This window comes from Nothoprocta perdicaria, unplaced genomic scaffold (assembly GCF_003342845.1).
Source record: "Nothoprocta perdicaria isolate Ctin4 unplaced genomic scaffold, notPer1 scaffold_163, whole genome shotgun sequence".
Taxonomy (NCBI): Eukaryota; Metazoa; Chordata; class Aves; order Tinamiformes; family Tinamidae; genus Nothoprocta; species Nothoprocta perdicaria.
In genome coordinates this window covers 601,797-629,271 of record NW_020454794.1, presented here as the reverse complement: position 1 = coordinate 629,271, position 27,475 = coordinate 601,797, and the positions used below count along the sequence as shown (strand labels likewise).

The 27,475-nt window shown below is 44.3% G+C and overlaps 1 protein-coding gene across 1 annotated transcript in view; it reads right to left on the bottom strand.

Moving 5' to 3' along the window:
- Positions 1–801: 801 nt before the first annotated feature.
- TMEM131 (transmembrane protein 131) overlaps positions 802–27,475 on the bottom strand; it is a 66,782-nt gene continuing 40,108 nt past the window's right edge. Inside the window, 24 exon segments of the mRNA XM_026035619.1 lie at positions 802–926; positions 928–1,203; positions 4,496–4,659; positions 5,445–5,542; positions 6,579–6,675; positions 6,762–6,883; positions 7,214–7,397; positions 8,150–8,308; positions 8,451–8,575; positions 9,764–9,891; positions 11,146–11,321; positions 15,137–15,684; positions 16,245–16,403; positions 18,054–18,239; positions 19,304–19,490; positions 20,019–20,161; positions 20,740–20,891; positions 21,762–21,828; positions 22,210–22,319; positions 22,431–22,569; positions 24,116–24,233; positions 24,339–24,414; positions 24,579–24,731; positions 27,185–27,271. Coding sequence (XP_025891404.1) covers positions 867–926; positions 928–1,203; positions 4,496–4,659; positions 5,445–5,542; positions 6,579–6,675; positions 6,762–6,883; positions 7,214–7,397; positions 8,150–8,308; positions 8,451–8,575; positions 9,764–9,891; positions 11,146–11,321; positions 15,137–15,684; positions 16,245–16,403; positions 18,054–18,239; positions 19,304–19,490; positions 20,019–20,161; positions 20,740–20,891; positions 21,762–21,828; positions 22,210–22,319; positions 22,431–22,569; positions 24,116–24,233; positions 24,339–24,414; positions 24,579–24,731; positions 27,185–27,271 — 3,714 coding nt within the window. The 3' untranslated portion in view covers positions 802–866.

Sequence of the window (27,475 nt, the reverse complement as noted above, 5' to 3'; positions counted from 1 at the left end):
CTCATCTGCAGTGAGGTTTCTATTAATGCAGGCCCTATGAACAGGAGATTTTGCCCTGAAGGCCGCCCCTGCTTGGCAGCTTCAGGCATGTACGAGTTCAGAAAGTGCCTGGAGACAGACAGAATTACATTAGACAGAGCTTGAAAAAAGCAGTATTTATTTTAAAGTACAACCCAAAGTTGTATCTGTAAGAAATGCACAAGGTATCTTGTTTCTTCCACAAGTCTTGGCTGTGTGCATTTCAGTTCAACTTAAAAATGCATTCAGGTTTACAAATGTACAAACAGCACAGAAAGTGTATTACAGTCTCAACAGAATGCTCTTACATTCAGCCATTTTGCTCTTAAGGTTGTGTGTTGTTTTTGTTTGTTTTCTCTTTACATTCTCAGAACCTGTGTTAACAAAGACAGCCTTTATTTTAAAAAAATACTCTGCATTTTAGCACAAAGTGCTTTATTTGTTTTAAAATTAGATCTTGGAGCATAATACTGGAAAAAATTTAAAAACCAAAACCGGTACTTTGATAAAAGTATTGCATGCCAGGACCATTTTATAGTTCAAATTGCTTTCTAAATAAAAAGTGGCAGGTGGTAAAATATGAACCCAGTGAAACTGTTCAGATTTACAGGCTTCAGCTGTAGTTTGATTTGTGACCAGACCCAGACTTTTTCAAGCTTATCTGCAATCTCACACTATCATATTGCAAGATAGACTTTAAAAGGAGCGAGTGATGAAAGCATGACTGGCAGGAAAAAAAAAAAAAAAAAAAAAAAAAAAAAAAAAAAAAAAAAAAAAAAAAAAAAAAAAAAGCAATGACCAGCAACAGCCTGAAAATGATGTTTCAAAAATTACCATTCAGAATTGTATCATGACCTGGATAGAAGTTTGTTTTTCCTTTTAATTTCAGTTTTCGTGAGGATAGTGTGAATTAGACCAAGGATCTGAGCTTCTTCTTCCAATCGTGGGGCTCCAGATTCTCCAAGGATTGTAGGTCTGTCCCAGGTCTTCAGCGGGATTTGGAACGGGGGCCGGGGGCGGCGGGGCGGGCGGCGGCGGCGAGGGGTTTTCGCTGCCCATGAGATCGATCCCTGACAAGGTGTTCGCTGGAGTGGCGAAGGGGAGGGCGCTGTTGAGGTTACTCGACCAGATGGAGCTGCTGAACGGAGTGCTCGACCACAGGCCGCTTGGGTTGCCCAGGATCGACTGTGGGAGAGAGAGAGAGAGAGAGATGCTCAGCAGCAGTCAAGGGGCCTGCGTTTCCACCCCGTGTGCAGCCTCCTGCAGTCTGCGAGACGTGCGGGACGTTGGTGCGCAGGGACAAGCGAGGCTGCTGCGGAGCCCCCCTGTCCTCCTCGCTGCACGCGCTCTTGGCCCGCCCTGAGAGCTGGCCCAGAGGCACCACACAACAGAACCAGCTGCACAGAGCAGGTACACTGCAGCCTTTGAGGCTCCCATCATGTGAGCTTTTGCACTGCCTTACCACGTAGGCACTGCTGTCATCCAAACCTCAACACCCATGGGCCAACAAGCCCAGGCTTAATTAAGCTACTGAGAACGAGGAAGATAAACATGGATCATGTCTGGATAAAGACAACAAAGCTCAAGTTATAGTGGAAGGTGGCAGTGAAGTCCCCGATCCTTGATTGGACAGTTTGCAATTCTCTGTTTGCACTGACACATATTTGTTACTAAACTGTAACTGAAACTGAAACTTTTGGATGAACCTGCCTGTGTTTAGTCCCACATATGTATCTCCACATATTCCCAGCATATASTTTTTTTTTCCTGCCCAAAGTTCTCCAGGTGAAGGGGAAGTGGATGGGAGAACTTGCTGTTTGTCATGAATTTCYAGCCATTCTGCCTCAGCTCTCAAGCGGCACAGGAGTCTCTGGCAAACGGCCACAGTGCAGGTGCACTGCAGCATGRCATAGGTGCATCTGGGATGCACAAGCCTCGTGAATACATGGAGAAAGGAAGAGGGCTAAGCTCCCCCAAAGTGCATCAGTAAAGCCCAAAGAGCCGCAAGCAGCGAGCAAGGAGTCTGATACGCTGTGCTGTGGGAAACGACAGCCGGAAGCAGCCAAGGGCCWGGATGAGAAAGGCTGGCATAACTTTCATGCTGCCAGTAGCAGAGAACCTGGTGCATGCAGGCTTAACACACTGCCTGCCCCAGAGCTGGCAGATTCAGCGCACATACGCTGTAAATGCAATCTGTAAGCCTGATACATCCAAGAGGCAAGGGGCCTGCTAAGCTGTGCACTGCAAGCTACGCTCATCCTTATGGTTGGATTTACAGAACGGAGAGAGAGGTTCCTTTCCCAAGATCTGAGCCCTCTGGTAATAGACTCTAAAACCTAACCAGTGTCAGTGGACTCGGCGCCTTAAAATAATTTTCAGGTTAATAACTTTTCTTTCCTGGAACAAAGATGTGTTCAACTCAGGCATATCTGAAATCGGCTGCACACTAGAAAAAAACAGTCCTTGTAGGATTTGCTACAGAGGGTTAGACAAGGTTTGATCATACTAAAGGGTTATCAAGACCACATCATTAGGTCTCTGCACTATCACTATGATCTTGAACTAAACTCGGGTTACAGTTTATAACTGGGTTCTATGTAACTAAACAGTCACAGTTAAGCTAGGCAACCATTACACCACTGAGACTACAGACAACACTCATTCTGATGCTCAGGCACCAACTCTAAATTCAGTTTATTCCTACTACTGGCAGAAGGGCCAGGAGCCCTTCCTGCACGCCCCAAAGCATTTGGGAGGGCCTGCTGCAAAGGCAACTGCTTGTACAGGAGAAGCAGCAGCCAGGAAAGAGGCAGAGAAAAGGACTCTAGATCAGATAACTCCTTTTCAGGCTGGTGGAGGGAGGTTCAAACAGGCCTGCAGGCAGTACCACATGCAAGCACATGGAAGAAAGAGGAGTAAGGGACTATGGTGAGAAAGAAACTTGGGAAGAGGCAGTGCCAATGAAGAAAGGGCTTTAAGGGAGTTAGAACCCTGAATTTAAATATTTCATGCAGAAGGAGAGAGATTTACACGAAAGATGGGAAATAACAGGATGAGGACTCATCCTGTACTGAAAATAACTCCTCAGGAATATTCCTATAAAGAGAGTATAATATAGAAGCCACTATGTAACTGCTGTTTGTACGAATTGCCTTGGTCTTGTGGGAGGGAGAGCACAGAGCTCAGCCTTGTACCTGCTCCCTTCTCTAGCACTGAGGTTCAGTGGCAGGAACAGCAAAGTTTTCCTGATCTTAATCACTATAAGCACTTGAAAAATCACTGCCTTRAAGAAAAGTTTCTGTTTTTTTTTATTCTGCTTTTTGTTTATTAAGCAACCTTCTCTTAGCAGAAGGTCCTAAATTGCTCTTTTTCCAAATCTAGGTATTTGAAGGGATGGACTGCCAGTTTCTCAGTGCCATCTCTGCCTGGTTTGTCTCCCTGAAGCACTTCTGGGTGCTCTTCAGAAGTGGCCAGAAAATAGGGAGATTACTCCAGTTGTCCTCAACCCCTCCCTCCTATTCCACAAGGAGAAATCTGTCTTCCACGTGACCAGAAGCAAATATCTCTCCTTATGTCACTTCAGTGATGTTACAGTCCCGTGACAGGGGATCAAGCGAGCGCATGTCCGTAAGAGGCTGTGGCCTATTTAGGCTTCCCCTTTCCCCTGTTCTGCGCTGCCACCAGGTGAAGTAAACACTGCCTCTTACTCACTGCAAAAACATTTGCAGGAGACAAGATGACGAATGGCTTCAGCTGGCATCAAGGACAGCTGATGGGCTCTAAGTTTTATTCTGACAGAGAAGCCCAAGGATGAACAAGCAGTGCTATAATCTGCTGAAAAGCTTTTTCTTCACTTTGGCTATATTCAAGGTCTCTATCAAATCAACAGCTGCTTTCAAAGCTTTATACCAAGTCCTTCGGTGTTTTTCCTAAGTTGCAAAAAAAAAAAAAAAAAAAAAAAAACCAAACCAAACCAACAAAAAAAAGCACCTCACACTTGATTTTCTTTAAGACAAAGGCTTTGGTCTTTATCTTAATTTGCAGAGGTTGAAGCACTGGACAGATATATACTCGCACTGGCTGCTTTGCAGCTGCCCATCAAGCTGGAAGTGACACAGGCAGCTACATTCAAGCATGGCAAGGGAGCAGAAGGTCTTTTCCACCACCCTCAAGCATGGGGAAAATGGAACACACTCTTCCAAGTGCTCTCAGATGCTCTCATGACAAATATTTTACGGGAAGCAAACTTGCATGGATCTATCATCCGCAAATGAGTGGACTAATTGGACTAACTACTTTCTCCAATGGCAGTTTCAAATTAACCAGAGAGAACGATAAATATGAATAACCTCCCTTTTCCCTCAATCATTCTGTTGACATTTTTCACACAATTTAAAACCCCTCTAAATGAGGGTAGGTGGCAGACATGGAACAGGTTAACAACAGTAACAGAACCCTATTTGGACTCAATACTTACTGCAGTTGTGTGAGTTGGGGAACTCGAGCTAGTTGGCCAGGAGGGTACAGAATCTGTAGCTGAAGGGTCCCAGATGGATGACGGAACATTGTTGAATTCACTCCAGTTTCTCTGAACATCCTGCCCATAAGCAGGTCGAGCTAAACCAAGTTTACTAAAAACCTCTGAAAAGAAAAGAAAAGAAAACAAGTCTGAGTATTTTGCATTTCCTCTTTCTGTATCAAGAACACTGTAATATTTGTCAGTGTAGTGTGAATACTTTTTCTAAAAGGTCACACAATAATATAGGTCTCACGTGCCCTRTAGCAGGCAGGTGTTACAAAGTCAGAACCACAAATTACAGCACATTATTGTGCATCATTCTGCCTCAGCCTATGGAACTTGTTCTATCCCTGGCACTACACAATAAGCAAATAAGCTGGGACCCTGGCACAAGCAGAGCAGTAGYGAAAATCCTGCCTATTTCATAAAACAGGCTGACTACAGCTGGATGAGCAGCAGTGCTGAAGCTGCCCCTCATTAGCAAAACACACTCATTTACTTTGGGGCACCCCCTTTCCCATCACTGCAGCCCAACACAAGAGGAAAGCTCCATGTGGGATGGGCCACTGCCTCTTCCAGAGCACGGTGCAAAGTGCTGAGGAAGCCCCAGCCCTAGAGGCACCCTGCTGAGAGCCACCCTACAGCTTCCTGAGAAAGTGCTCCGGAATCAAGAAACTTCCAAACACTCATTTCCAGCACAACAAGCAATACAAGTTTCCACTAATCCTCCCTGGGCTGAAGTAGTGAATAAGCCAGCATTTTTTTTTTTTTTTTTATGACTCCTACATGGTCATATTTTGAGAAGTAAGAGAGATGGGCCAGTGCCTAGGTTTAAACGCAGAATGAAAATGCACTGTTCCTTTTCCTGTATTTGAATACTGAAAGAATTTGGAAAACAAGAACTCACCTCCAGTTAAGTTAAAAGAATGTCCAAATGCAGAGAATGAATTGAGGGGCGTGAAGTCAGGGCTGCCAGGGTTGCTGATGGGACTCCATAAACCTGAACTAAATGTCACAGAGTGTGGAAAAAAGCAATAAACAACTCATTAACACACTATCACCAGGGATATATACTGATATATACTTTCTGATATATATACATATATTTATATATAAAGCAATTCAGACAGATATCTCATGAAGCAGTCCAAGGCAGAAAATGATACAGTTAAAAGACTGAACTGCAACCAAGCATTGGAAAATTTAAGTTATCCTTGTTTGACCAAAAGGCTTCAGTATATATGGAAATTCTCCTTTTTGGTGTATGTATCTACTTTGAAGCATTGCTCTAGATAAAAAGCTGCTTAATGTGTAGGATGAGCTCCACACACCTGGAAGTAACTGTTTTGCTCAGTTTTTCAAGGAAACGTAGAGCCCAAGATGTAGTGCCATGTTTTTGATTAGCAGAAGAAAAAAAAAAAAAATGAGCCACACAAACCCTTACGCTGTACTTTGTGGGCAAGTTTCTTGAAAATACAGACGAGCTAACTGGAATCAGTGATAAACATTCACATAAACAAACCAAAAATCCACCCACAAATCTTGCTCAGAGCAGCAATTCCTTTACATATCGAAACGCACACAAGTCTAGTTCCTATTTTGGAGCAGCTACTGAGTTTCACAGCCGAACTGACGCAGACACGCACTCTAAAACCACGTCAGAAAGAAAGTGTGCGCTGGGGAACGTGGCTTATTACGGTTATGGGTCACTTCTACTCGTAGGGCGGAGAAAGTGCAGCTAATCATTCTGATCTCGGTGGTAAATCTGCGAGTGAAAGACGCTGCTGTGCCTCTGTAGCCAGAAATTCTGCCTAGAAACCAGCCTGAGTGACCTCGGGATACACCCCTCAAAACACAGAAAGAGGAGGCTAATTTTGTGTTATTTGGATATACTGGAACTGTTGAGTTACAGGCAATGAGGGAGTGATGCTGTGCAGAACTTTGGGAACCCAAAAGAAGCCCTTTTTGTACCTTCACAAATGCCATTAAGGTGTTACAGTGACTCTTCTGGGAGCTTAAGTGCAAGAGGTACAAAAGTTACCTGTCAGAGCCATCACTGTCAACAACTGTGTGGGAAATGCTGATATTGCTGGAAACATCTGTCTTAGTTGGTGAAATCTTTGCTAAGCCGCTGCCACCTGCAAAAAYAGATGTAAAATCAGTATAAAACTAGAACATTCAGGGAATATTCAGCAGTATTTAAACTCAAACCTGGTTCCATTACCTGGGCTCTTATCATAACCAGCAGCTACAGCAGCAAAAGTGGGATTTCCATTCCAGCCTGGCAGAGATGCAGCCTTTGCCAGCTTGTGTTTGGTACCATTAGTCTGCTTGGTTTTTGTTTCACTGAGAAAAAAAAATATATAAAGTAAGATTTTGGGCATTAGCGTTTTGATATAAAAGTAGTTATTTAAGCTAGATGTGATTTTAGCTAGAAGGTAAAATGAAAATAACAGCAACAGTTCCACCTATCCTGTAAGCACACAGTTCTGCAGTGCACCAGGTTGTGTAAGAAATCCCAGGAAAGTAAGTAGCACGACATGACATGCAGAGCAGCACCGGTAATGAAGCGGTTTCCGTGGGAAGAGGAAACGTGTGTGTACAGGGAGCAGCAGCAGAGAGCACACCACCATCCTGTGCCTGGGAGGGCAGCGGGAGGCGCAGATGTGGACTCACCTGCTGCAGCTGCTGTTCACGATGCTGCTGTAGGTGCCTCCTCGCGGCCCAAAGGCTAAGGCTGCAGGAGGAGGAGGAGGCGGCGGTGGTGACGGAGAGGCAGGCGTCGGCGAGGGCTGGCGCTGCTTCAGGAAAGCATCCGCGCTCAGCGTTTGGAGAGACAGTTTGTACAGGTTGTCTGTGGCTGTGAAAGGAAGCACAAAACGCCCTCCTGTAGCGTGGACTTATAACCAAGGCTACCAAAGTCCTGCTCCCTTTCTGTTCAAACAGAGGAGTGACGAGAGGCTATCCCCAGTTATCAAAGGAAGAGGTGGGTCCTCACTATATTCACCTACTGTTATACAGGTTTACTACCTATTTTCAGATTGCATTTCAATGAAAACACTACAAAAAAAGTGATGTGCTTGGAAGAAAGAATGGCTTTTTAAACAGTTAAGAATGGTTTTGAACAAGCCCTGTGGAGAGGGACATTTCATGTTTACACACAACCAGCAGGAGGGAGATTTAGTTCCTATATACAGGGCTTAATATGCAATCAGAAAGCTCACAGTAGCGCACTAACCATCACACTATGGTGCTGCCTCTCAAGGACAGATCATTTGACTAATTTCAGCTCTAGCTGCAGCAGACTTAACCAAGCAAAACCTATATTTGTTGCAGAAAACACTTTTTTTTTTTTTTTTGAAGCAGTAATTCACATTTCCTCAATTTCCTCAACAGCTACTGCATTCAGGTAGTTTCTGAAGCACTACGGGAAAAACCCATGTTCTGCTCATACTCTTTTCAATCTGCCCCAATTCTAGCAGATGCTCTTGATATGGGGCCTACAACAGAAAAGGGAGCCCAGCTATGCAGTGAGGAGAGGAACAGATGATCAATACACAGATCTTCCCTATGGATATTCATGGCAGAAGACTAACTCTAACGCTTACTTACAGCTGTCGGCTTTGTGCAGCGGCACCGAGTCCCACTCGGGTGGCGGAGAATCCTTTTCCCCTTCTGAGCTGCTGGTGTTTCCGAGCTCCTGTCCAGACCCACTGGGGAGAAATTTTGCTAACACTGAAGGCCTGCTCTCCATTAACTTACTGTTTGGACCTATTAAAGCAAAACAAAACAAAACCAAGTCCATTCAGATGAACTCTCTCTGCTCAAGTAGAGAATTAAAATTAACCAAAGTGCTTGTAAACAAATAGCATTCAACAGCCCGGATATTTATGACAAAAATGTCTCACGCTACCTCGTGTTTTGGGGAGGTTTCTTGATTTGGACCCATTTGTCAGAAGGTGCTGTGTAGGTATCTTAGCTGGAAAGGTTTTGCGTGGCTTGCTTTCCACTGGGGGAGTATATGACAATTCCAAAGAACTGAATGAAAACAGACATCAAATCAGTAACTGTTCCTTTGCTCTCTCGAGTGCTGAAGAAGAGTTTTACATGAACATGCCCTATGGCCTTACGCAAGGTCTCCTGTGGCTTTCTTATGCCAAGCCCAAGCCCATCTTCAAAGCTGCCACTAGCGCAGCTCCGCTGGCATCTCCCATGTCCCCTGTAGGCAGCTCCCCCTGCGCCCTTCCCGCCCTGGCCCGTTCCCGGCCCATGCGGCTCCGCGAGTAGCTCTCAGGGAGCGCTTCAGGATTACAAACCTAACTGCCTGCAGAGCCAGCAGGAAGGAGCAACTGCCCTCTACCAGGCTCTCCCTGTTCTCCTCTAAGATCCTGTGCTCCTGATATGCTATTGCCAGGAATGTATGCGATCATCACTTAAGAAATGATGTCAAACTATTCAATCCTCCCACCAAATTCATTTGTCTACATACTGTTCTTTTTTCTATTTGCTTCCCTCTCAAACAGTGAGCTTTCTAGGGCAGAATTATTTCTTCTGTTTCTTGCAGAAGAAACCCAATCCAGCTCTCCTCGGGGCCTCTGAATACTTTGAATGCAACATGTAGCCACCTTCTGTCTCAGAACATAAAGGGGAAGGGATAATGGTGAGAAGAAATAAAAATAAGTGGATTTTTAAAAGCAAAAGTTTACAATTGCATAAGGCTCCAGTTTTCTTTTTCCCCTGCTCCGTACATGACCATCAACCACCTCTCAAAGCAACGGAGAGGGCAGCAGCCTTCTCCAGCAACGTGCCCGAGACAGCGACCTCACGCTATGAGCCAAAGAAAGGAAGCTGCAGAGCTCCTGCTTCAGTCAGGGTGCCCAACAGCACCCCTGTGAACACTCGCTCGCTGTGTTGCCACCAGAAGCTCCTGGGGAAACATCAGCCTTCTCTGTGCAATACTTGTCAAAAAAAAGAAACCTGCACACTGCTTAACCTGATTTCTTCCTTCAGATTTAGTCCTTATTTTATTAATGCACTGCATACCAAATAATTTCTTATTTACAAACTTTAGATATTCCCTGATACCCGGAAGGATGAGTAAGCTGCCTGAGGGCTACCTGCTGCTGCTGCCAGCAGTCACGTTTGGCGGTCACAACAGTTGAATGCACAGATTTTTATCTGCTCTTCCCCTTTTTCCTTGAGAGATGTCTCCTTTATTTTGCTTACCTGGTTTTCACATCTACAGGGATTTCTTTCTTGATATTTGCTAGCAGTTTTTTACTTTTCTGTTTTACTTGGACTGTTTCATTTTCAGTTTTTTCTGATGTAGTTTTTCCCTTTTGTTTTTCAGGCTCCTATGAAAAACATTATAGCAGCAATATTCAGTTTTTAAGAAAGCAAATTAAGAGTCTCTCCTGCATCAAGATATCAACCAGACTGAGGAAAGTTATTCAAAAAAACAGGAATATTTTTGCAGCATATAGAGTAGCTTTCTACTCATCAGTGATGATGTACTGCATATCCGGTTTTCTAGATGTCTCCATTTCTGCTTCTCTAGAAAGCAGATTAAGGTGCTTCAGACAAATCCCATGTTCACAGATCCGCAGCTTCCCAAGCCAGGGCCTCCCAGGGAGCTCAAAAAGATGCCAGCTCTGTACTGAGCCCAACACTGCTTATATACTGCACATCCRACTGCATGTGTAACTTGCACAGCTGAATCATTGGCTGCACACAGTCCCGGTCATCTAAACCAGATTCTCTATTTTCAACAACTTCAGCACTCAAATAACTTTTCATACTTCCATGACTTGCTAATRTGAGCACACTGAAAAGCCAAGGCAAGCAAACTAAACCCTGCCTTTCAAAATGTTATCGGATGGATTTCATTCTTTTTTTCCCCTCCAGACAGAAGTTCTCTATTTCCCAAACTGAAATGAAAAAAAAAAGTCCAAGTTTAGATTTGCTTTTCTCTCCTCTCTCCCGTTACCTTAGCTTTGCCTGGTTTCATAGTACATGCCTTAGCACAAAGTATTTATGGCACTTGAAAACTACACAGGTGGTGAAAAGCACATTTAGGTTATTATCTAGAAGCGTGTGGGCTCAAAAAGTAAAATGAAGGTGGGGTGCACAATTGTATAAAGCAAAGTAATTGCTAACAAGTTACCACCAGTGAACTAATCCCCAGTAAGTGTCTGAATACATGATTTTTGCACATATCTTGACCATCAGGTAATGTGAATCAGGATTCACATCTTGTTTTTTGTTTTACTCTGCAAACAGAATGGGCCCGGAGCACGCAAGGAGGCAGCTCCCACAGCTCTCCTGACAACTGGCAGCTCACTCGGCCACAGCCACGCGGGCACTTTTGATCCTGGGACTACCCGATTCAGGCACGAGGGTCATGCTCCTCTTTGAAAGAGGGGCAGCCTGAGGAGCGAGGGGAAATACTGTGAAAGAGGGTTTTTTAGGTAACATTCTTTGTTGGGGACTAGAGCATGTGAAAGCTGGAAGGAGAAAGAAAAAAAAAAAAAAAAAGGACTTGTACTCCAAAAAAAGGGCCACGCTGCCATAAGGTGGTGCAGGATCTCCATTCAGGAGCAGGGCTGTACCTCTTTCAGAAGTGCTTCTGTGTCTGGGTTGGAGGTTTCGGTTGTGGTTGAAGAACTGTCATCATCTGCCAAGGAATCCTTCAGTTCATCTTCCTGTTGCTTCCCCTTCCCTCTTCTTTCCTTTTCTTCCCGCTTCTTCTGTGGCTTGGACTTCCGCTGAAGTACCTTCCCTTTCCCTAGGGAGACAAGGACACTTCACATCTCCGCAGCTGCACTTGGAGGTTGGAGCTCAACTTGCCCAGATGGACCCCTGAAGTTGGAGCCTGCCCTCTGCTCTGGCACCAACTGCTTAGAGCTGCTCCACACCACGGGTAAAGACCAGCACCAAACCTGAGGAGGCCCCATCTCCACAGCTGGATTGACGCCCACGGCCAAACCGTGTCCCCGCTACCTCTCCACAGACAGCGGGCTCCTGCCTACAGGTAACTCTATTCCACCATATTCCTGGCGTTTCTTTTAAACATTCACATTCCACAACATTCTTGGTGTTTAGGTCAACCTTATCATCGCGTAAGACTAGATCTAAGATTTAAGCAAGAAATAGAGACGCTGCTGCAAGCTTTATCATCCCAACCGCTTAAGGCTCAGCATGYCTGTCCATTAAAACACAAAGTCAGCCCAGCCCATGTGAGAATGACCATTAATAGCAATGCTTGATCACAAGGTCACTGACAGAAAGCCTAAACGCCTCGCTCCCGGGCTTACTTTCTCTCCTYGACATATTTTGTTCTTTCATATTTTACCATTTTACGAGCTTACTGCACAACTCTGGCTTGACATATTCAAGTGTTCTTGCAGTTGAAAGTAGAGAGAGCACATCAAACACTCCAGAGTGTTTAATCAGCTTTCCTGAAGCAATCGTCACATGGGTAAGTAGTGCCTGAACACTACTACCACTTCAGCAGCCCTGCTTTTGCCCCATGCTTTCTACAGAACTCTAAGCTCAAAATGTGGAGGTCTAAAAGCCTTCAATATCAAAGTAGAGATCTTGGCTCATAAGGTAGAGAGGTTCAAATTAAGCTCCTAAAGACTAAAACAATTACGGAAAAAGTTATCAATAGAGAAAAACTGRAAGTGTGTCGAGAAGAGACAGTATAGAAGGCAGCAACAGGGAAGAAAAGGAGGAAACAAGGARGAAGAGAGATCTTCATCTCACCATCATCTCCTGCTATCCTCTCCCTGGGTAAGAGTATTCATGAACTCCACGTACCCGTACCCATAAGATCTTTCTATTAGCTACTACCCTTGGGACCAAACATTCTCCGCCTCCTGCTGCCAGGCTGGCCGGCTGCTTCGCTCCGGCAAAGGCTGGACACGGCGCTCGGCACCTACCGGGATCAGCGCCAGGGCACGGGAGGCCTCGCACTGCTAACACAGCCCTTGGCCTCACATTCCGCTTGGCAAAATGCCCCCAGATAAAGTTCGTTCCACGGCATAAAGTTGTCCTCAGTGCTTTGGCAACTACTAGGTACAGATCAATTGTCAGGCCTAATTTATATCAGTGTACTTCAGCGATATAAATAGGAATAAACAAAAATACTGCTGATAAAATGTTCCTTTAAGATGAACGTGAATAAACAAGTAAATGCAAGGGCTTTGTGTGAAAGTTTTCGAGCATACTGGCGAGTGTTACACATTTGCTTTAGAAGGCCCCTTCTGAGATCTGTGTTAAATTTAGTCTACATTYGGGACTGCTAATAGTTCACATATTATCACCAGAAAATGCTTCCCCTGAACTAAACATATGATGTAGAACAGCTGCTTAACAACACCACCATAATCTACTGTAGCCTCTGCTACGACCCCTGTCCTAGGAACATGAAACAAAAAAACCCCATAAGAACAGGAATCCTGAGCAAGATTTTATGATGTTCAATATCCATGCAGAAGTTGCGGCTTCTGCAAATGTTTAGATAAGCTGCTGAGGTTTGTCAAAGAAAGCATCAAAACCCAAACCAGCTCCCACAAACAATCAAACAGCAGTGTGTGCACACGCAGATCCAGACAGACAACGGAAGTTCCCCTCAAACTGTGCACTTTTTGAAGATGGCATGTGGCAACAGGCAAGTTTTGTCTCATGCACTAAAGTTTGTGAGTCAAGCCGAGACATCTATGAGATGTCAAGGGAGACATCTATGTGGATAAAGACATTCATTCTGAGTTATTCTTCTCAGATTAAGAGTCACTAAAACTATCCAAATTGTAAAAAAAAAAGCTTGCAATATATGTGTACTGCATGTGTACTATGCCAAAGCAGAAGTGACACAAAGCTTTCATTAAAGAAAAATCTGGATTTATCTGAATGCATCTGTAATCAGAAGGTTACAAAACGRGAAAATGACAAAAAATAGATCCCCTTTAAGTGATTAATCTTTGAGTCTGAATTTGATAGACAAAAAAAAGGCAAGCTTGTATTTCATGACAATGTATTTAAATGTGCTTGAAAAGGCTAATCATGGCTCTGTCAACACTTAGGAGCAACTATTTGCTGTGCCAACTTCCCAGCACTCCAACTGCTAGGAATTGTTCTAGCTACAGACATTTCCTTGGATGAGGTGTGTGCTGTTGAAGGAGCCTCTCAAGGGTCCCCACTTACCGTGCGGCAGCTGCACCACGGAGCAGTCTTGAAGCGCARCAATGGGCTTCCTTGCAGGATAAACCACAACGGGAAGACGCGCTCCAGGAGCCTTCCCAAATCCCTGGGAACTGGATTTGCCCAAGGCCAGAGCACTGAGGCGCTCAGCGAGGGTGCCCAGACTGTCACCATGGCCGCTGGCTGCAGCCCCCTGCACCAGGGCCCCTGAGCTGCCTGCTGCCCCACCGTGGGCTGGCCAAGCAGCCACGCTCGAGAAACCTGCCCGAGAAGCAGGTCCCAGTTCTCTTAAGGCTAATTCCTCTGAACACATCCCTCTGCCCACACTGAAGACAGAACAAAAGCTAAACCAGAAATCAGGGCAGCAGATTTCAGCTGTGGCCCCAAAGCTCTCCTCACTCCAGAGCATCTCATCTGAAAGCCCAGCGGCAGGATCACATCCACGCCGAGGCACCCCACAGCTTTGTGCTCACGACCACCGACCACTAACAGCCTGAAGCTTCGCACTCGCTCACCAGCACCTGCCTCTCTGGCATTTCGGGGCCTCTGGTTACCCAGCTGCTCGGGGTTTACAGGCCTTCCTCACGCTCTTCTCCTAAACTCATAAGCAACACAGTAACTGCATGTTTCTGTGCAGCACTTTGCTTAAGAAAAAAGTGAAAAGCTTAAATACACTAAGTTTGAAATTAAGTTAACCACAGAATTCTGGAGCACAGCTGAAACAGCTGACACAAAAGAAGCATTAAGTTCTGCTCTGACCAAGTATTTTTAGAAGGAGAATAGCCAACTTTTAAAGCAGGAAATTGAATAAAGTGTTTTAAGCATTAGACAACTGAAAGGATGCCTAAGTAATTCAAACTCAACCTTAACTCAGCCAAAGATTAATGCAATTTATAAACACAGGTGCTGGCCACATGACATCAAGGATTTCCTACCACAACTGCAAGTCTGGGCATGAAGAAYTCCAGTCCCCAACAATTCTACCATGATTTACAGTTCTCTGTCTCAGTGTCCGCAAAACCCTTGGACATCTTCCTTTTCTTTCCCTCAGTTCCCCAGCCCCAATCCAACTGATGGAGGCTGAAGGATGCCAAACCAAAGGGCAAGAAGCTAAAGTCACAAGCATCTCTCTCCTTTTATATATCTGGCCCCTGCCTTTTAGATACCKGTATCTAAACATTCATTTTTGTCTTCCTCAAAACATTCCAAAAAATTTGCAGGAAGAGTTACCACCTAGCATTGCTCGGAGGGGCACAGAAGAGCTACAGGAAGCGTTTAGGACACATGAGGGCAGGAAAGCCACAACCTGCCACATGGGGCCACCGTGACCCTCGCAGCAGATGGAAGCACAGTCTGCTCCGTGCCTTGTCCCACGGGAACGGGGCGGCRGTGCGTTACCTTTGCTTTTTGCTAGTGGAGATGGGGGCTGCTCTGTAAACACGTCTGGGGACGGGGATTCTGGGTGCTCAAAGTCTTTGTCCATAGTCTCTATGAGGCCCGTGAGGTCCGAGTCCTCGGAGCTGTGCCTCCTGCTGCCGGCGCCCTGGGGTCCGGCCAGCGGCAGCGACGCCGCGGTGCCCTCGGCCGGCGCCTCCGGCGGCTGCTCCGGCAGCGGCGGTGCTGTCGGTGCCGAGCTCGGCGGCTGGCTCTGCCGCGAGCCCCTGGCCCTCCTGCCGGGGCCGTGCGCCTGCGGAGGGGTGCCCGAGTCTGCGGCAAAGGGGCCCGCYCGGGGCACGGCGGCGCCTGGCGCCGAAGTCCTGCTCGGGAGGCTGGAGCTGCCGCGGGCCCTGGTGCTCTCCACGTCGGGCGCGTTCCTGCCGCCATGCAGCTGGGCCGCCGCGTTGCACTGCTTGTGACTCCCCGCTCCCGCTCGCGAGGAGGCACCGCCGGCGCCGTACATCCCTCGGGATGAGGTGTGCTGAGCGTCCGACCCGAGCGCGTTCAAGCTGCAAGAAGGACAAGGGATTAGATGAACTCTGCGAGCTCCCTGCCCTTCCTCACCCATACACGCGCTGCCACATCCAGGGCAGCCTTCAACCGGGCGCTTCTTGGCGCACCATCAAGAAAAATGCCTAAAACTTGTCTGACAAGCCTGAAGCGTTTGTTGTTTCCCACTCACTCCACACGTGAGCAAAAACACTATAGAAGGACAGCCAATAGATACATAGAAAGAAATTCCGAAGAGAGAAGGCTCAAACGCAAAAATGCAAAAGGGAGGAACTTTTGCCCTGAAATTTCTTATACAGCACACGCCTTTCATCTTCAACATYATTAACAGGAAATTTTACACCTTGTTTCCACAAAAACAATGCATATTTCTCACAATCACAACATCTATCTATCTATCTCTTCTGACTGGCTATCTTTTGTCCATTAGTGGATCTTCATTTATTGGCCTGTTCTCTAGAGCAGTCTTATTGCCTAAGTGGCCTCATAATCGTAGTAACAGCAACAACAACAATATATAATTACTATCAAAACCCACCCACCACCAACACATACTTACTTTCCGTCAGATGAAATTCCAACTATTCTCCTGAGATCAAATGGCCTTCCCATATCAAAGGGAGGGTTCGACGCCTCAAAGGAGAGGCGTCTCCTGAATGGCTCCCAAATTCCTTGAGCTTCTAGATAGGCTGTTCCGATTACCAAGAGAAAGAGCACGCTGCAGAGAAGAGAGGCAAAGAGGCATTTCTTATTTTTGAGAATTTCACAGGTTAAYGAAGCTAAATCAGACAAGACAAAATATTTGTATACTGCATTAGGCACTGGAAACCCCAAAAGGAGAACTGCATCCAAACCACGAGTTTGTGCTTCACAGAAACACAAGACACATAGCACGACAGCAACATCAGAAACAGTGAGAATAAAAACCGGGGACCCAAGAGTCTGGCATGCAGCTTCCTAAATTACTAATCCAAAGGGAAAAAAGGGAAGGCATCTGAAATACTGGAAGGGCACCTAGGTGGTCAGCAGCTCCCACAGTCTGCCACTTTTATCAGTTCCGTTTTAAAGGCAGAGACTCTCCACAGGGAAACAGGCTGCTCTTCAGGGAGCTCCAGTTTATGAGACTGCATCAAGGAGTTTTACAGCTAGCTGCATTTGCTGCAATCCAGCGTGGGAGCTCGCCCGTGGCATAACCCACTGCAGTAAACTCTACTTCTCAATGAAGCAAGAAAAAAAAGCGCTGCAGAGACTTTCACTGCGGTGCTACAGACTTTATCTTCCAATGGGTCTAAGTTTCTGGAGTGGAGGAGAGGGGGCTGAACTGTTTGGGGATCCTAGCCAGCTTAGGAGAACAGAACTTGCTATCAGCAACTTCAATTTCTGCACACTTCGGACTGGCATCTTTATGTAAGCCACACACAAGAGGAAGAGCAGCAGTTCACACAACGGGGCAGCACTGCAGCTCTTCAGAAGAGCCTAGTCCAGGCATCATCTCCAACTATCCCCACAAACGCTAGCACCTCCACAGACAAACTCAGCCAGCTAGAGACACCTCAATGCTGCAGAAGGAAGGCAAGGTAAAACTGTGCCCAGGAAGTTAGCAGGCAGCAAAAGGTAACGAAATAGGAGAATCCTCTCACACAAGCTCACACAAATCCCTATGTTTGCCTCTACTACCATAACATCCAAAGTGCATCCGAAGTAAAAATTTGAATTTTTATTCCAGTCCCAGGCAGCTCCCCTTGATCTCTCGATGCTGGCCTCTGGGCTCAGCACAGGTTGCAGAACMGAGGCTGCAGCACAAGGTCACCTCGGGATCATTCCCTTCTCCTTTTAAGYAAGCCAACTTTCTTGGTTCCATAAATTGAGTTTGTTTTATTTCTAATTAAGATAATGAGAACGGGGTATCGGCGCCCCTCGGCTTCCCCGGGCCCCCGTGTCAGCGCTATGGCCACGTGGAGCCCACCGGCGCCTCGGGGGAGCTCCCACAGCGCACCCCCCGGCAGGCACCTCCAGGCTCCGCGCAACCCGCGCTCTGACACCTCCTCCGATGCCAGGGGGCTTGGCCAGCAACCAGAAACACACCAGAGAACCAAAAACCCCAAACCCTCCCCAAACCAAACAGCCCTCCCTGGCAACAAAAAAACAATAAAAATCCCACAAGGCTTGGGTTACCAAGAGCATGTAAGCCRCCTACCCATAATCCAGAGTAGTTTGTTTTTTTCCCTTATTTCTTTTTCCACCTGTTCCGTTTAATTATAACACGTGCTGTCGCTCTTACATGGCCTTGGCAATCTATACTTAAGCCCCTCTATTTCACACATATACAAACACACATACACCCCCCTAGCACACCCCAACACCCTACCTCATTATTCCTGAGATGACGACGTAGAGCGCGAGCTCCCAGTTGGGCCTGGGCAGAGCCTCTGCACATGTCGCTAGCATATGATACGGCAGGGAGGCATTCAAGACAAAAACGAACTCGGAGCCTCCTGCTGTGATGAATTTTAACTCACGGATGACTCTGGAAGCAGTGAAATCTGGTGTAAACCTGAAAACAAAACGGACTACGTTGGAATTCTTCACTAGAAGAACACAAAAGTGCTAGATAACTTACGTTAATCACCGGCATTCTTTAAAATTTCTTTTTGAATGAGTTGTGAGTCATGGCATTTGTACCAAATAGCCTTAGCAGTGTGACTAATCATCATCCACCCATTAGCCTAAAAATACTTGTGCACATCTTCCATACAGACCAAGATGCAGCTGACTSTGCTTATAAGCACCCCCCGGGTCCACCTGTACAGGTGTCTAGGTATAACAACAGCTAAGCCATAACTAAGCAACGGAGCCCATCACCATGCGAGCTGCAAAGCTTGAAGCTCATCTGAGAACAAAATCAAGCCAGGCCTGGGCACCTTCTCCAAAAGCATCATCACGGGGTTCTTGTCTCATCACAATGAGCACTCCGTCTCTGGGGCAGAAGCACCAGTGAGATTCCACTGCTGCTAGGGGCTTGTACGTCCTCTTACATAACCCCAGCACCTCCCGAACTTTGTGCATGGCACCCTCTAATTAGCCTTAAACCCAAGCAATACGAAGAGACAAGGGTTTTTTGGTGTACCAATCTCTTGCATTAAAAAAAAGTGCAAGTAATCATCATAATCATGGAAACAGACAAAATATCCAAGATTAAAAATGCTTGGCATTACAATAATAATCCTTAGACCAAGAGCTCTTTTTCCAYATGCTGCAATGCACCAAAAACGTAAGCGTAAATCTCCATCTCAAAGGCACTCATACTCCAAACGAAGGAAATGTGCAAAAAGCTGGATAGCAGCGCTATTCCAGCTCAGTAAGCTGCACATACTGGATAGAGACAACAGTAAGACCACAATCAATAATGAAAACGCCAAGTTCTTTAAAAAAAAGATTTTTCTTCTGTTCATGTAAATATTATGTGTGGGTTTTGAAGCTGCGTAAGAAAAGAACCTTCAAAGCTTATACAAAACACCCCAGAACTTAACACAGACTTCCTCCAGCACAGATTGAGGAATACAAAATCCCTGGGTATGATCCCCTTYAGATGTCCATAACAGAAAGTAACACACTTACAGTATGACTATATCTTTAGAGGCATTGGCACTTAGTGCAAACTCTTGACAGTTAACTACTTTAAATCCATATCCTTCACACGTATATCCACTGATTTCCATGGATTGCACGTTGATCTGCAGCTGCCCTGTATTTTCCACTTTGAAAGTTCTTCTCAGTGTGAAATTTGGTTCTCTTAATTTCATTTCTAGAAGCAAACGGAACAAAGTAATTAGTGGTGTGCTCAACTGATATCCTACACTTAATTGGTAAATTAAGGTGAAAGAGACAGCCCTGCCAATATTATATCAGGAGGGAGGATGAGGGAGGCCAAGGAGAACAGAATTTGTTCAGAATTGGTCTTCATATAGGAACTCACTCTACCTTTCTCCTTGTTGCCAGGTACATGCAGATTACCAAGGAGTTGTGGAAAATGTGTAGAAAGTTGCAGTTAAGATCCAGTTTTACTCACATTTAAGATTTAGATGTTATCCCAGTAGAACTTCTAACACCTCTACCTTGAATTTTAGCAGTGGAAGAATATTTGTTTTCATTCTGTTTTTTCAAAATTRTCTTATTAAGATGGTAAAGTTCAAACTATTTCCTTTGACCGCCCAAATTAAGAAACATCTTTAATATTTTAAAGGAATGAAATTCCCGGGRGACTAGAAGAGGGAGCAAGCGTTCCCGCACCCATGCTGGGAGCGGCATCCCACGCAGCCCACACGGTACTCACTCTCCGAGCAGTCCCTCAGCAAGGYTTCCGTGATTTTAAAGCGTAAAGAACTCCCCGGCCCGGGAGGTTTGCCTGCCAGCCTCAAGCTCTCCGTCGTTCCCTGCCCTTGCACCAGTAGGGCATCTATTACTGTCAAGTTATTTCTGGGGACACAGGAAAAAAACAGAGCAGAATTACGCAGTCTGTTGCTCCTGCAAACCTCTCTACAGACTCTGAGGTTATATCAGACAGGGATATAAGCAGTTCCATAGATAATTCCCCACAGTACGGCACAAAACTGCACATCTCCATACAGAACATTTGTAAGACAAAAGCCTAAGAATCCACAACAAAACATACAAAAAAAGTAATAGTTATAGCTTGTATTTCATCACCATATTAAGAGCACCATGTTTCATTCAAACAGTAAGTGCAGTCAGTCAGAGATGCTCTTTACAAGCATGATACAAACTGCAGCTGCATCTTGCAAATGGCCTACTTTCAAGATATATACTTAAACACATCAATAGTAGTCCCTATATTTTTATCAGAAACTCTATACTGATTATAGTTTAACTACTGTAACACACTTAAGTGAGATCTGCTTATCCAGACAGCTACGACCGTGCAGTTACTCTTGTACAAGTGGTTACCTCCTATGGACAGCTGGCCATGAATACAGCCTTACATCTAAGTAACAAGCATCCAGAACTCAAACTCCATTCAGAAACATCCGTCATACCTGATAACAATTAAGGATGAAACAGTTTTATTAAGAACTGGAGTGAATTTTACTTTGACAGACTTTCTTTCTCCAGGTTTTAATATTAGGCTTAAGATTGAATGCCGAGCCAGGCCCTTTGCAAGTCCCACAGTGCTCTGCAGCGGTTGGACCTTAAGACAGTGGGGAAAAACAATCAAACAGCACTTTAAAAATAGAACTGTTACAAATATTCAATGAACTGATACTATTTTAGCTAGAAAACAAATTTTGTTATGAAGAGGTCTATGACACGGTGAACTGATTACATAAAAGCTTTTTAGCTAAGAGGTAACTGGGGAACATTTTCTTTTCACATCCTGACCAAAATACTAGAGCAACATAGCTAAAATATTTACTTGTAGATTCATAAAGCTCTCTTGCTCTGTGACTTTAGAAGTTAAAAAAAAAAAGGTATATTTTCTAACTATCCTCCAATATTAAAATATTTTCAGAATACTGTCTCTGCTAAGTAAAGAAAGGAGGGGAAAAGAGGCAAGTTTCAAATACAAAGACTATTGAAAGCAGGATATTTTGCTAAATTTGCCTCAGTGTAAGCACYGAGTTGCTAATCTAAAATTAACTGCAAAATGCGTGTGTATTGGATTAAAAAGAAAGTGCTCAGGATGTTTTAAGACCTATAAAAAAAGGTGTATACTTAAGGATGTCCACTAAAATTGCAAACAAGTTTAAAATGCAGAACAAGGCAATGGAAAACCCAATCTTTAGCTAATTTTAGAAAGAGTAACCACTACGCTGAAGAAAGTGAATCAATACAGTTCTTCCATAATCTCTACAATCTTGTTACACAGTAAGCATACAGGGAAAGTCATATTAGAGGAAACACTACTTTTACTATTTTCCTGAAAATATCCAATATAGGTATCATTCTTCACATACAGTAATACTAAACTCAAAGGACGTAACACCCTTCCCCTCCCCAACGSAACACATTTTTTAACCCCCTTCAAGCTCCCAATATTAAAATATATTGAAATACTTACAGAGTTTCTGAAGACTTGGAATTCTAGAGTTCTCGGATTGAAATTTGTAGGTTTACTCAAATTAAACCTGAAACAAAAATATCGTTTTTTCTCCCCCCTCCAAATCAATGCACATCCTAATATACACGCACATATAACAGCTTTTAGCCCAAACCAAGACCTTGTAGTAGGACTAAAACAATACATAGCTGAAAGCATCAYGTGATTTCTCTTATTTCCTCCCTCACATGTTAAGGAAAAAATGTGAACATCTTGTTTTCTAAACAGCATAAGAATACCGAGGAACCAGTGGGGAAAATCAATCTAAATTCTATTCCCATTGCACCAACGATCTGCATTCTAGAAGCGGCCAATACTGCAAGAACCAACAGGGCTGCCAAAGACTTTGCTTACGCTGGTAAAATGCATTTTGCAGAGAAAAGCCTGGGCATTTTCCGCTGATACTTACCGTTCCGAGAGCTTATCGACAAAGGTGGCTGGGTTAGAATACAGAGCTACAGGAAGGAATTGAACATACACAGGAACGTCAGCTGGATTTTCTAGAAAAATGTCTTCCTCCTAATCAGAAACATCAATTGTTGTAAAGTTCACGTTTGCGTTAATGCTGATGGCAAGCAGCTCTGAAAACTGCAGTCCCCAGGAAGGGAGGCAGCGAGGCCGGGCACTTACTGAGGAGCCGTTTGTGTTGGTAAGGGGGAAGGTGAGGCGGCGCGGGGAGCTGAGCACCGACGGCCAGGCCAGCTCTGCCGTCACCTTCACCCGCACCTCCTTCTGCAGATCYGTGTCTACCTCGAACATGGCACTCGGTCTGGAAAAGTATATTAAAAAAAAATATATCACTTTATGAAACTAAAATGGCACAAAATTCAGAAAAAGCAAGCTTAAAAGCATCCTGAAAACAGTATTATGTGAAAAATAGCACAGAACATCMTGTTTACATGCAAGGAAAACAGTGGAAATCTGATTGTTGCCCCAAACATGCTATAGAAGACCAACCCAAGTATTCCAAAGATATGTGCTATTAAAGTGGTGCTGTCAACATCTACCTGTTCTAAACCCTACCAGGGCCTGTTTATGGAAGATGACGAGCAGAAAATGTGGTAGGAGCTAGGTACAGTACAATAAATATTTCAGCATTTGCATTTCTCTTAAATCACTATCCTCTAGATAGAAAGGCATAAATGAAAAAACCTACCAGAATACATGAATACATTTTAAGAGCTCAAGAGATATTATGCAATAACGACTGGCTGACCACCACCTTTGCGAAGCTGGTAGCAGCAGAAACAGTCCAACTACAAGGGCAGTTTTGGAAACACCACAAGGATCCTTCCCAAAGCATCCTGTGGCTATGCATGCGTAAGGTGCAGTAAATGCACCCTGGTTGGATGGATGCGTCCATGGAGCATGTGTCCAAACTCCTCACAGATCCAAACCAGACCTGTGAGGTAGCTGCACCTAGTTCCAGCTCTCCCATTGTAAGCTGGAACGAGACTAATGGGACCAGGTCCTTTAGGCAGCAAAACCAACAAAACACTGAGCTTCAAAMCGTGCAAGTGTCGTGGCAAGGGCCCAAACACTCCAGTCGCATCGCTCACCGGAGTCTTAAAAAACACATTTTCTTCTTTGCTTAATGGTACCGTGGATAGCTGCTTATTTTTAAAAAGTATTATATATTTTGTTGAAAGTGCTACTTATTGAGAAATAGTTTCTAATAAACTTTTTTCCTTGAAATATTCTCACAAGTTACCAATGCAGATCAACAGAGGATTCTGCTCAGGTCAAATTTCTTTAGCAGTTGTTAACACATCAACCTTGTGACAAGAAACTGATAAAGGAGGTATGGTTTTGTTATTATATCTAGCTACATGGAATCATTTTGTTTTTCTCTAATACCCCCATCTTTTTGCAATGGCAGTTTGCACATCAGAAAGCAGACGTTTACAAAGTATATAGCAGCCCACAGACCGGTGTGACACTTTTCCTAAAAATTAAACAGCAATGATTAATCACCTTTTATTAAATCTCTCTCAAGGAGAAACAGCAATTTCAACTATCACTTAAATATAGGAATCCCAGAGGAGTAGCAACAGACATCCTTTTAAAATCCTATAGGGAGCAAGGATATTAAGGTTACTGTGTTAAAAAAAAAAAGGTTTAGGCAACTTTTGTAAAGTAGTGACTGTCGTCACCCATTCTACCTCACTCAAAGAGCACTGCAATATGAAGTATTGTATTTTATACTGACCATATATAACAGATATAGATATAACTAACAGATACAGATATAACTGGATATAACATATATCTAGCGACTAAGGGGCTGAGGAAGTAACTAGGGTAAAACAACTCACCGATGACTTGATTTCTCTTTTATTTCCATCCAGCCTCTGTACAAGTTCTCATGCAAATCCCAGTCAGAATCCCATGCATCTTCTTGCATTGCTAAGTTGTGCTGAATTTTAGATTCCGCTTTAAAATACAATGTATTTTTTATAAACCTTCATGTAAAATCACTGTGGAACTGAAAAGCTTTTCATTATTTAGCTTTTAATTCCAAAGATGAAAGTTACTTACATTTAGATAAAAATGGTAATCCTACATAACAATAATCCCCACACTGCAAACCGGGGTCAAAATAAATATTTGCTATCTGCAAAACAGAGAGGAGAGATCAATTAAAAAACTGTACAGTAACTAATAGCCAAAGACAAAAGGGAGAAGATTTCTGATGATCACCAGTATTTACATATGCTATAGATATACATATGCACMGATATATGCAAAGAAACTTGTAAAAACAAGGCATAAACCAACCTTGGATTTTTTTCCTGGCTCTAAGTCTTCTTTATTACTTCTCAGCCTCTTATAATAGAACCTCACATCCTCAGATAGGGAGCGTATCTGCTGTATTTTCACTTTCTGGGAGAAGGAGTTCATAATGTTCAGGCTCTGGTGGACTACTTTCCCCTAAAGAAAAGGGAAAACACATGTACCAGATATATTTTTACCTAGTAGATTTTTTTAGTTACGTAGGCTGACAAAGACCATGGCAGAACTGAAGCATTAAGTACAGAGTTAAATCACACAATCTAAATAAAAGCCACTTTCAGCACGTTGAGACAGGTTTCTGGGGATTCATGTTCTTTTCTCCACTTCTAAACACAGTTCACTCTTCCTTCAAAACAGGCAGGTCCTGAGGATTTTGGCGAGATAGGATGACAGTTACACCAATTAATGTTGAAAGGAAGTTAAAAGGCTCCCGGAAAGAGCAATCGCTTGCAAAGTTTCCCAGACAAGAGCATGAAGCCAGCAAAAGTTAGAGCACTCCAGGGATGAAAGAAGGATGACAAGCAAAAAAGGTTAAGCCTTAGAGACTGAAAAATGCAGCATAACAAGTGCTCTCCTCAAAAGGAGAGGAGAAAGGGTAGTGCAATAAATTAGCAGAGATTTGCTAATCTCCTGCTGACTAGCCTAGCATCCTCCTCTGACAAGCCCTGCTGCATCTCCCTTTCAAAAAAATGCCATTGATCTAATAGTCAGCATGTAAGGCATGATAAAGTGCAAGTGAAAAAATTACTTCCAAGCACACAAAACTAWGATCAGCAGCAGGAACAAGGAGCCATCTAAAAGGCAGGCAGAGTTCCAAGAAGGGAGGAAAAAAAAATCAGAATGGGAAAAGACTGGCTAGGAATATTTTCACTAATTATCTGATACAAAGAAAAGATAAACATAGCCCCTTGATACTGCGAAGTTGAGCAGCACTTGAGAATATTGAAAATCAAGATTCAGATTGACTTACTGGTCTTGAGTAGGACCGAATTCAATAGCTGAAAACACAAGATCATGAATTTAGAACYTAATAAGAAGTTTAACTTCCATTAAGGCTATTTTAGGGTCTGACCATATGCAATCTGTTCTATCCATGCCAGACTGAGACTGTGCAGTACAGACCAGGAAACACAGAAGCGATTCCAGCAGGGGTCTGTTGAGAGGTTCTCACTAGAGGTTATGAAGAATGAAAAGAAAGAATGAGGCAAAACCTTACTCAGATGACTACGTAGATGTCACACACATAGGAAAAGGAAGATTGCTGCAGAGGAGGGAAAAGAGCAGACTGAKAAGCAGGGAAATATAGAGTCTAACATGAAAGAAATAATAGGGGGAAACATGGCTTTTTTAACCTATGAAGAGGAAGGCACAGCTCTGCACTGCTCTATACTGATGCCAAGTGCTAAAAAGAGGGAACAGAGCTACTAAAGCTCCAGGATAGTACTGACAGGGCATAAATAAAATGGCCAGGAATAATTCTGAACTGAAAAAATGCAGGAATGTCCACAAGCATCCCATAAGCTTCAGGAATAACTTTTTGTAGCAGGAGTAAGCAGGGAGAAGAGAGTCACTACTGCAAAACACATGAAACAGCAAGAACTTTTAAAGACTTGTTTGGATCCTCTTGAGGCCTGAGAATTTTTACGAGGGCCAGAGGAAATCCAGACCCCTATTCCAGGCCAAGAGAGCTCGACCACGTCTCCCTGGCCAAGTATGGTGCTGGGGTAGCGGGGCCGCACGCGGCCGGCAGCTCTGCGCAGCGTGCAGATCCCTTCCCCAACGATCCCTTTCCCAAATCCCTTAATCCCTTTCCCAATGATTTTCAGTCATACGAAATTCTCTGCTCAGAAAGCCGCATGTAGTTTGCCCTCGTGTAAAACGCCAAAGCCAACGTGGTTCAAGAGCCCCTGCTGCCGTGGTTGTGCTGAAGGTTAAGTGCAGAAGAATGTGCTAAGCTGCTGTAATGACCGGCTGCTTGAGCCTGTAGCCCCCAGCAGAGCAGCTGCCTCTGGCCCTCCCTGCACGAGCAGGGCTGAAAGTCACTGCCCAGGAGCAGCCACGGCACCTTTCTGCAGAGCTGCAGCATCACTGCAGTCTCACGGATATATTGTTTTCCTCTTGCTGTGCTATGCCATGTACCCTCTGAAGAAGATGCTCTTCCAGTGTGGAATGAAAGAATCCTTCAAGGACTTCTCATCCTGAAACTTCAGCTCATTAGCCGACTTCTGGCATCACAGTATTTCTGAGAAACACATGTGCATTTTTGTTTTTCCTTACTCAAAAGTGCCAACACAYGTGAAAGGCTAAGGATGACCAAGTGACCACAGCTGCATCAGAACAAAGCTGGAAAGCGTCAGGTTGGGGCCCCTGCCAGTGCTGCAGGCACCATTCAAGCAGATCAGTCAGAGAGAGGWAGAGAGAACTCGTGCTTGGAACTATGGGGAAAAACAAGAGTGATAAAAGCAAGATCTTGAAAGCTCAAAAGCACAATCTCTCCAGCAATATGACAGCRTGCAGCAATTCAAGGAAGCAGTTTCTCTTGAAAGGGACAAATAGAAAACACGTGTAATGCTGGGAACTCATTGGCTTACTGGAAAGGATGGYGGAAGAAAAACGTGTTTTGGGGAGCACGTCAGGGAGCCTACAGCAATTACTGCCTTCACTGGTATAGTTAAAATCTGAAAGAGAGAACAAGAAAGTTTAGAAAAAAATATATTAATTTCAGTTTTTAAGTGTCTTTCATTTCTTAGAATAACAAAATCCTGAAATACTMGAATTGTGAAATTCCAGAATTCATGTTTCAAATGCATATCTATAAACCTGACACTTAGCCATGAATTAAAATCTYACCATAGATGGTCATACTCAAAATAGTCACAGAT